The sequence below is a fragment of the Alligator sinensis genome, unplaced genomic scaffold (assembly GCF_000455745.1).
Source record: "Alligator sinensis unplaced genomic scaffold, ASM45574v1 scaffold223_1, whole genome shotgun sequence".
Classification (NCBI taxonomy): Eukaryota; Metazoa; Chordata; order Crocodylia; family Alligatoridae; genus Alligator; species Alligator sinensis.
Window position 1 is genome coordinate 2,673,409 of NW_005841936.1, and position 10,548 is coordinate 2,683,956.

The 10,548-nt window shown below is 39.1% G+C and overlaps 1 protein-coding gene across 1 annotated transcript in view; it reads left to right on the forward strand.

Moving 5' to 3' along the window:
- Positions 1–10,548, forward strand: part of MCTP1 (multiple C2 and transmembrane domain containing 1) — a 365,001-nt gene that overhangs the window by 108,374 nt on the left and 246,079 nt on the right. The window contains exons 4-5 of the mRNA XM_025199103.1: positions 2,089–2,168; positions 2,742–2,850. Of these exons, the coding sequence (XP_025054888.1) occupies positions 2,089–2,168; positions 2,742–2,850 (189 nt within the window). The remainder of the gene's footprint in view (positions 1–2,088; positions 2,169–2,741; positions 2,851–10,548) is intronic.

A 10,548-nucleotide genomic window follows, 5' to 3' on the forward strand; every position in this document is an offset into this window, starting at 1 on the left:
CGCCTGCCCCTGCCTCCTCCCTCATTGCGGGGGGAGTTGATCTGCCCCCCCCACATCCCCTCCTTTCCCCCTCCCCTTCTGACTTACTTAGTCCCTACTGCTGCTCCTGTTTCTGGGTATGCCCACCCAGTGTGGGGAAACTGGGAGCAGGAGATGCATCCACCCTTGCAGTACCACTGGATGCTCCCATACACCCCTTTATAAAATCCTGGATCTGCCCATGACTATTTGTGTGCTCTTATCCCCCTTGGTACATGGAAGCTCCTGGGCTTTAAGTTTCTTCCCTCACTTACCCCATGCTAGTTGTGTGCCCATGCCCAGAGAGAAAGAGACTGTAGTCTAACGGTCCAAATAAGGCAGAGCAGTGTCTTGAAATTGGGTTTCCTGTATCAAAGCTAAATGCAGTACTAGGGTATTGGTCATCTTGGAGCATCTCGCTCTCTTAAAAAAGTCCTCCTGCCAACATTTTTGTTGAAACTTATATTGACAAGAAAAGGTTTGGACTTGGCTTTTTCCTACATTTTGGTTTGTGTAACCTACCAGAATTGTGTTGTGCTGTGTTTCATTTTCCTTTGTTATTTTTTCACCAAAAACCTTCCTTCTTTCTGCCTTTAATACAGGAAGGGGTAATAATCTATCCCCAGTCTTTCATATAAGTCTGGTACAAAGGCCAAAGATTCCATTCCAGTTTTCTACAAGTTTGTCTTGATGCTTTTTGAGATGTCATGATCTTACTTGATATAAAAGACAGTCACCAGCTACCATGTACTCAAGTATCAGTTTTTATAATGATAGAATCCCCTTCCATAAATCACTTAAATGATCGTTTCAGTTTATAAATTTTAAAATAGTTTAAACAATCTTGAAAAACTGTAGTGTTATAGGTTTATTTTTATCATTTAATATTTATACTGGCATCACAGCTCATTTCCTTCTTACAGCTGTATCCCACCCTCCTGCTTGTATTTTGTAAAGTTAATCAATATACAACTTAAGGATAATTCATAAACTAGAAGATAAATCCAGGATTTATTTTCTGTCTCTTAGGGCCCCTCTACATGCGCAATAGGATCTAACATGCGATCCCCTCAGCTGAGGGGCTCCCAGCCATGGGGGTACCCCATGCACTCCTGTAGCTGGGAGATGCAGCTGCTGTGATCTCTCAGCCTTGGGGCTGTGCAAAACCCCCTGGGACTGACAGATCACAGCTGCTATGATCTTTACAGCCTCAGGGCTGTGTGAAACCCTTGGGGCTGGGAGATTGTAGCTGCTATAATCTCCCAGCCTCAAGGCTGTGTGAAACCCCCGGGACTGGGAGACTGCAGCTGCCATAGTCTCCCAGCTTTGGGGCTGCATGAAACCTCTGGGGCTAAAAGATCAAAGTAACTGTGGTCTCCCAGCCATAGGTGGAACTGAAACTCCCAGACCTGGGAGACCACAGTTGCTGCAATTTTTCAGCCCCCAGTGTTTCATGCACCGCCAGGGCTAGGAGATCACGTCCACACCCTGCAGCTGCCGGGATCCAGCTGGGTCCTGGCACTGGGAAGCATGCTGCTGGGACCCAGCATCTGGAGTTGTAGGACTCTGGGTCCTGGCAGCTGCAGGGTGCTGCCAGGACCCAGAGCTGGCAGCTGCTGGGGCTAAGAGACCCCTCCATGTCCTTGCTGGCATGGTACGTCCTTGCTGCTGGGAGCCTGCTCAGCTGATGGGGCTCTCAGCTTCGGGGGAGACCCTGCTATACAATTAAAACTTGATAGCAACCAGCTATAAAGTTAAAAAACATTTTTGAGGTCTAACTATATAGCTGGTTGGAACTTTTTATGGTGTGACAGGTACTTTGCACATGTAGCTGGTTTCAAGGTAATTATACAATTAGCTAGTTAATTGCACGATACTTGTAATGTGTAAAGGAGGCCTCACACCTATTACTCCTGTTCAGTCTCCATGTTGTTATTTTTTTAAATTGCTTGGTCTGTTAATAAAATGTTAGTATTGTTCATGTGAAAAGAGGCTATCAAGAAACATTTATTAGGAAAGTTTCAATAGAGTTTTATAATAATAAATATTTTAATCTCTTGTACATCTTAGGTCTTTGATTATGACTTTGGGCTTCAAGATGACTTCATTGGCTCCGCCTTTTTGGATCTTGCTGCATTAGAATTAAACAGGTATGGCAGACATGCAAAGATCCTTGGGGTCAGAAATGTACAGTACTCTAGATTGTTTGATAACAATCATACTTGTGGAGTCCAAAATAGAATTTGCAACATTATGCTTAGAAATAACTAGTCGGTGCTCCTTGAGCTAGAAGGCAGTTTTACTTATATTATAAATAATGCTTGACTAAGTGACAGCACATTTGTCTAAATACCTACAGATGGATGTAGTTGTTTATACCTGTTGGCTAGCCAAGACTTTAGCCATTATTGTGCTTAGATTTGTACCAATTTTTTGGCCAAGAGCAGAACTTTATATTGTTATTTTTCTGCTTTAATTGAAATAAGTTTTACAATTAATATTTAATTACTTTACTATGTACAGCTATTTTGAAAGCATGATGTGTCAAATGCATTTAGACTGCTGTGGTTAAGAATAGACACCATGTTCATGACGTAATTTACTTTTAGATTTATTTTCAAGTTACTTGATGCAAAATGGAGAACGTGTTGTCAAAGTCTTCAGAAACTTGATTAAATCAGTGCCTGAAATGCAAAATAAATACTTATCTTTTGGTTTCTTAGACCAACAGATGTTACCCTGAGTCTAAAGGATACCCATTATCCTGACCATGATATGGGAACTATATTACTATCAGTACTAATGGCTCCAAGAGAAGAACAAAGGGAAGTGGTAAGTTTTAGTGTTTCAACAAGTAAGTGTTACCTTGTTCTCACTGTAAATGTTCCATGATCAGATAGATGGTTGTGATATTGTGAATGTTCCATAGCCAGATGGATAATTGGATAGCAAGGGAAAAGCACATACCCTGACAAAATTTTTTTTTTCTTTTATACATGTAATGTGGACAGAGTTGAATTGTCTTTATGGTTCATTTAAGCATGCACGGCCTGCCTCAAAGCAGACTGTTTTTGTGAAAATAGTGAAGAATCTAGGTAGAATATAAATATTCAGCAGCATTAAACAAAATCCAGGTGAATTTTCTTATCAAATGACCCAGCTTATTGCCAGGAAAGAATTTTGGACCTAGTGCTGTGTTGTCTAGATGACCACTTTTGAACCGTATTCTAGTGCTAAAATTAAGAAAGAAACTTTGTACTGAGTGTAGTTTCTGATTATTGGCATTTAATAAAAGAAGCACTGGATGATATTAGTCAACCTCTTGAAAAGGTGCCATACATGATATTAGCCTTCTGCAGCACTTATTTTAAGCTGCTTATCAATTTGGGGCATGAAAGATAATTCAGTGGTTTAGAAAATGTTACTTTTCAATTTTTCCATGTGTCTTACTAAAAATGGTAAATTTAGTCTTTAGCTGAATTTCCTTTGTTCTCTCATTTCTTCTGTTAACTTCTGAGTTGTAAGTAGGGCAGGCTGATTTAACTTACTGCATTTTGTACAGTACTTATAACATATTATGGATTATTTTCCTTCTTATGTACACTTCTTGTCCACAGAGGCAGGGAATTTGTGATAATTTTATTAAGGACCATTCTATTCAAATTTAAGAGAAGCTTTTGACTAAACTCCATGCAATCTCGCATTGAAACTGGAGAGAATTCCTTCTGAGAAGCACCCTTAGCACCTTGAATGGGTATACACTGAAATAAGTTTTGAGGCACTTTGTACAGTAGCTTGTTCCATAGAAAATCATCCCCTCTGCCTTTTCTATTCCTCTTCTCAGTATTAGAACATATCCAGTAGTGAAAAGCATTTTAATCAAAATGTTTATCTTTTATTCCACAATTTCATGTAGTTTAAGGCCAGAAAAAAGTCTGACCCCCACAACCCAGTATGTCATCTGATTATCCCTAAAGTGAGCCCAGCTGTAAGCTCACGTTGATGTAAAGCACTTTGTCATCAGGAGTGAATTAGAAGACTGTCAAAACTTATCCAAGAAACAGTATTGGCTATCAAAATCAAGCATTGAAGGTTAAATACTATTAAATTTATATATAAAACAATATCAGAAGAGGAAAAAATGTGTATCTGAATGTAGTTCACCAACTTCTATTTTCCCTTTTATGTATAGAACTATAGTGTGATACAGGTCTATATTTTTCTCTCTGTCACAAATAAATGACTTAACATGCAAGTAGTGGAACTGATGACTGGTACTTTGAATTCCAGAGCTTTAGAGTTTGAAAATAATTCTGATGCCTGTCACTTCCTTTATGATATTCTTTTTGGAGTTGAAAAAATTACAGAAAAAAATACTGTAATACTCATTCACAAATTTGAACTACAGTGTTTCTTTAAAAATGATTTAATCCATTTTGTTAGGACTCTCTCTTACAGATTTTCATTTCTTGCAACAAGCTCTAAAATGTATTTGAGATTGATTTCTTCTTCCTTTTTAATTAAAACTTTTTTTGAGCTTGCCAGCAACAGCCGTTTTGATCAAAGTGACCTAATTTGTAAAATTGGCATTATCCTGCCTTAATACTGGTTATTATTTAGGAAAATATTTTTCTCTTAAGAGGAAAACTTCTAATGTAGAGCCAATACTCAGCATACTCAAACAAGACATATTCATTATAGGAAGAATATGCACTTACTATACAGAGGCATTTTAAAATCTGAAGATAACCTCAGTGCAACAGCTTGGCCTTTTCATTTCTACACCTCAAATGGATCTGTGCCAAAAAGAAAAGGAAACAATTGTGTAAAGGTTTAGCATTGCATTGTCTGGTTGGAGAACAAATTCAACAAACTGTGATGATTGCAGCAGAGACCTTCAACTCTACTTTCTAGTTACTAAACTAACCATTTTCTTCTTTTTAAATGGTTGTTGCTGGGAATTTACCATAATAAGACCTGTCTGCATTGTAAATTGAGGAAAGAACTTGTTATTAAACATCAGTGTCCAAGTTTTGTATATGTAAGTAAAGTTCTAGTCAAGTTAGAGAGTTTCTGCCACAGTAAGGCAGCAACATACAAAATTAATGCTGAACTGGCAAACAATAATACATCAGTACTTTAATGATACAGGATGCAGTATATCTTTTGTTTTGCTTCCACATCTTTCTTTATTTAAACTCCAGAGAAGAGATTATTAAAATAGATGTCACTCCAATTAAACTGTCATCCAGGGATTGGTTGGTTTGTTTGTTTGTTTTTGTAAGGCCTTGCTGTATGACTGGATTTAATATCATTCTGATTCAAGAGGCAATTAACTACTTGATTAGAGATACAAGGCAAGTTCTTGCCCTTCATTATTCCCATATAATATTATTGAAAAAATTTGGTCCTAAAAAAATACTTATTAAAATACCACATATCTTCTCTCTGTATGTAGTATAGGGGAATGGTTTTTGGCATTCAAATAATATTTTTCTTCTCTATTTAGTTGTATGGAGTGGGGCATTACATTTTTTTTTAATGTGTATTTTGGCATAAGCCTGAAATCTCTGAAGTACTTCAAAACATGGTTAGATAGTGGGAGAGACAAATAAGACTAAGACATACTGTGTTTTCACATGTTAAGGAATCAGAAACCTCCTCTGCTTTGAGTTTTCTTTTATAACCTAAATGTTATTCACTTACTTTCTTTTGAACTAGTTATACAGTTTGATGAAGCTAAATGGTTTTTACACCTACTTTTATGTAAACAGTTTAAAATGTTTGTCACATTGCCAAACTGAATAAATTGGGAGATTATTTTCAGTACTTAAGCCTAGTCTAGTCAAATTTGAAATAGCTCCTCATGATATTTAAAAAAAATAAAGGTACAAATTCAGTTCTCTCTTAAAAATGCAATTGCTGCTACTTTTTGGCAATGTAAGCCTTTCCAATTTAGTTACAGCTCTTGGAATATGTGAAAGAGGGAGATAAGGATACAACACCTAATCATTTGAAACTTACTCTTTAGATTGTTATTATTGCTTATTGCTAGTATTCATGCCCCCAGGCTTTTCCACATTTCAGCCCCTACTGAAGTATAGTGAGCTATAATATTGTTGAGTGAGTTTGTGATGCAGATCATGATGCTTAATAGTATCTATTGCTACCCAAACTGGAGGGGTCAAGAGAATTATGGAAGTTCCATGTTCAGCAACAGTGCACAGAAAGAGGGCAAGTTTGGCAGTGGTACGTTTTGCTAGCCTGCTAAAAATAATGTGGTTGATAGTTGGAAGAAGCCACATCCTGTCATGCTGCTTGTGAAAAGTTGAGGTATTTTGGTTTAATGGTGAAGGAAAATACATCCTTGCTGGAGGTTCAGAGTTCGTATTTCTGGTGGTGACAATATTTTTTTTTGGCAATTTTGAATATCCTTCTCTGTGAATGAGAGGCGAGTGGAACTCTGAAAAGAAAAGCATTGAACAAGGTAAAAAGGTGTCAAGGATAACAAGCGTTTTACTTGTAGCTTAGAGATACTCAGTAGCTGTGAGACCTACCCGTATAGTGAACTGTAAGACCTACCCAGTAGGGCTGTGCAAAACAGCACCGTTCCAATTGGACTTCTGTTTTGATGATTTGACACAACAGCGCTTTGTTTTGATCTTCGTTTTGTTTCAAAAGCACTGTTCCGTTTCGTTTAGTCAAAACTTCTGCTGTTTCGATGCTGTTTCAATGTTTTACCCATAGGTTATTATGGGGAAACATAAAATGCAGCAGGCAGGGAGTTGGGGGGTTGCCCACACCCCTGGGAGGGCTGCGGTGGCTGTGCTGGAGTCCTCCCAAGGATGCGAGCCCCCGATCTGCCTGCCAGATGAGAGAGGCTGGGTGCCGCCGCCTGGGACCAGCACCAGGAAAATCGTTGCCCTGCATGAGCCAGCTCTAGTACCGGGTCCCTGCACGAGCTGATCTGCCCCCACCCCATACCGGAGCTGACTTGAGGAGGGCACGGGGCCCAAGGCAGATCTGCTTATGTGGGGACCCTCCCCTGCCTTGGGATCGGGGCGGTGGGTCCCCGCCCAAGCTGATCTGCCCCGGCCCCATACTGGAGCCGGCTCAAGGAGGGTGCGGGGCCCGGAGAAGATCGGGAGCTCACCTGCACCCCCAGGAGGGCTGCGGGTGCTGTGCTAGAGTCCTCCCAGGGGTGCGTGCCCCCGATCTGCCTGCCAGGTGCTGCCTCCTGGGGCCAGTGGAAGCACTGATCTTCCTGGCGCTGGGTGCAGGCTGTGCCCAGCATCAGTCTGTTATCTGGTAGGCATATTGGGGGCCTGCACCCCCAGGAGGACTCTAGCACAGCCCCTGCAGCCCTTCCGGGGGTATGGGGAGCCCCTGATCTGCCTGCCAGATGACAGGAGGTGGGTGCTGCTGACTGGGACCAGCACTGAAGCCCGAAAGCTTGGCTTCGAAACTCAAAATGTTTTAAAAGTTCTGGAACATTTCAAGTTCCTTTGTTTCATTTCAAAGCTGTTTTGAAGGCTTTTGTTTCACTTCTATTTCACTGTTCCGACCTCAAAACATATTGAAACAGCTTTGAAACAAAGCACCAGGAGAAATTTTGTACAGCCCTACTACCCAGCATGCATATAGGGTTCTGCATACTCGATCTTCTCTATAACGATACTTGTACTTCTCTTGTACCTTCATGAAGGAAATTATATTAAGATGCAGTGTCCAAAGTACTGATGGGCAATATAATTTGCACATAAAATATCCAGTTTTCCTACATAAAAAACATTATATTCTAAAAGCCAGAAACTTCATAAAAGTATATGTTTGTACTGGGGAAAGTGAAAATTTATCATTGAATTGAGACGAACAAATGTATTGTGTCCAAATAGTCTTAACTTTTTGTGACATACTACTGAAGTCTAAAGAAATAAGAAATGTTTGTTTTAATACTGGAAGTCTTGTAACCTAATTACATATTAAAACCATAACCCCTTAATAGAATTTCTATCCCATTACATAGGAATTCCAGTGAAACAAAGAGGTATGGTCAGATTCATGTGAATTTTGAATATGGGTTTAATAAAATTTGATCCTTGGAATTAAATGAATTTGTTATGGCCTATGCAAACATGAAATAGTCCAGCCTATTTATGGTGAAATTTCTAAAATAAAATAGTTCCATAATTTTTAGGAAAGTCTATATTTTCTTGAATTGATTCCCCCAGATCCAGTATGAGTACCTATTCATTGCAGTAGCACTAGTTCCAAGAATTCTAAATCATAAAATCATGTGTATTTGCTGTGTGGTGCTAATACTAATGATCTTTTATATTAATAATGTAATTTTAATAATTTCTTAGCATGAGGACTGGCAGTTTGGATAATTAACGTAAGAAAAAGAATAATAGAAAAATATGAGAACTGCTAAAGAAAAAATGCTGATTCTAATTCCAGAACTTTAAAACATTTTGTGTGCATGATGGCAGATATTTTACTCTTTTTTTTATATAGGAAATGGGTATTAACATTTGGTTTTAAAATTATCTAAGGCATGTACCAGTAAAGCTTGTTTGGTCTCGTGAACCCTAGCTGCATCTTGTTTATGATAAATATTTGATTTGGAACATGTAATGTAAAGCATGGCGTATACATCATTTGCAGCTGTGTGCAGACTAATGAAGTGTTTTTGTTTGCTTTGTGTCCTGTATTGTGTTCGTTTGTGCTATTGTGCATGCATGAGTTTGTGGTTTTTTTTCTGGCTCTTTCTCAAGCAGAGTTCAGTGAACAGATTTCATCACTGGAGAACTTACAAAGTAACTGTGAGTTCATTTGAGCTGCATGTTCCCTTATATCCTCTAGAAGTGTAATAAATTGCTGGATTAGTGCTAGACAAAACAAATGAAACATATGAATGTTACCTGGATCTATTTAATGCAAATAAAAACGGTGATGTTGATTCCCTCCTCCCATCTGAAGTGATTTATCTCAAACAATGCATAATTCCAGTTTGTTTCATTTTTTCAAAAAATATACCCAGTATTAATATGCTGGTATTTTGTTTGTTCTTTTGAAGTCTGTAGTGTTTTGTATGTGCCTAAAGGATAATATCACAGAAAAAATGAGAGAGAGGAATGGATTCAGTTAATGGAATGCTTTCAACTGAAATCATTTCCTGCAGCTCATTCATCATAGTCTGTTTATTTCTGTATTGACTTCTAAGGAAAGTTGACTGGATTGTTGCTGCTTCAACTTGAAATTTATTCTGGTACAGGCAGCGATGATAATACTATGTTGAACAGTACAGTCATATGTTTCTGTAGCTAAAGATACAAAGTAAAGTTCTCAGAGCTGAAATACTGTTAGATTTCTGGCTGATTTAAGGTTTGAGCCTAACTCTTCTCCTCTCTTAGGGATAGATCCAAAGGGATTGATGGGTGTTTTCTGTTGATCCTGAGGTGTTGGATCAATCTTCTTGAACTATGGTGGCCAACCTTTTTGGCAAGTGTGCCACACGTTAAGTCCAAATTATGAGATAGCGCCACTCTCATAATCAGCTCCCAGTATCACCCAGTGCTGCCAAATGCCATCGCCACTGGGTCATGGCAGCACTAAATGCTGTGGCACCTGCCCCCACAGGTCTTACGTGGCCAAACCTTCAAGATAGCACTGACTCCTGCCTTTTCTCCGACTGTCGCTCTAATCCCTATCCTCTCCCTGACTGCCGCTATGGTTCCTTTCCTCTCCCTGAGCACTGCAGCAACTCCTGTTGCTGGCTCCCCCTTTAACTTGGCATCTAGAGTTCACATGCTAAGCACACTGGCTGCTTGTGCCAATTGTGGCACGTGTGCTGTGGGTTAGCCACCACTGCTCTAGGACAGCAATGTAACTTGAGTGGAGTAACAGGGGTAATCACCCTAGGCACTGAGTTGTGAGGGTGTGTGAAAAAAAGTGGGTGCTGTTTTAGGAAAATATATTGGTAACAAGGGCAGCAGTGTGGTACAGTTGCTAGGACCCAAGAAATCCAAGTCTTAGTCCTAGCTTGGTGATTGACTCACAGGGTGACCTTAACTCTTCTATGACTCAGTTTTACTATTTGTACAAAATGAGGTTAATGATACTTACCCAGCTTTCTAAAGCACTTTGACTTATATGGATAGAAAGTGCTTACTAAGCTCTGACCTATTGTTTACTGGGGAAAAAAATTGGCCCTTTAGACCTCAAACTCTCCTTAGCAGCTTAAAAAAAATCACAAAAATAACCATTTTGTCCTTTCAATTTTCCATTCTAAAACAGAACCCTGCTATGTATTTTAAGATTATCACCAAGATATAGTCCCTACCTCCACATGCACACATATTGCTTTTCTTCTTGATTTTTTTTAATTCATTTTTTTTGCTGGGTGGACAACACCATATTTTAAAACTCTTTCCAGACTACGTGGAAAAGAAAGTGATAGTTCACTGGGGTCCTCCAGTCAAGCAGAGTACACAAATTCCTTGGTTTGCAATAAAACAAGAAACTTCA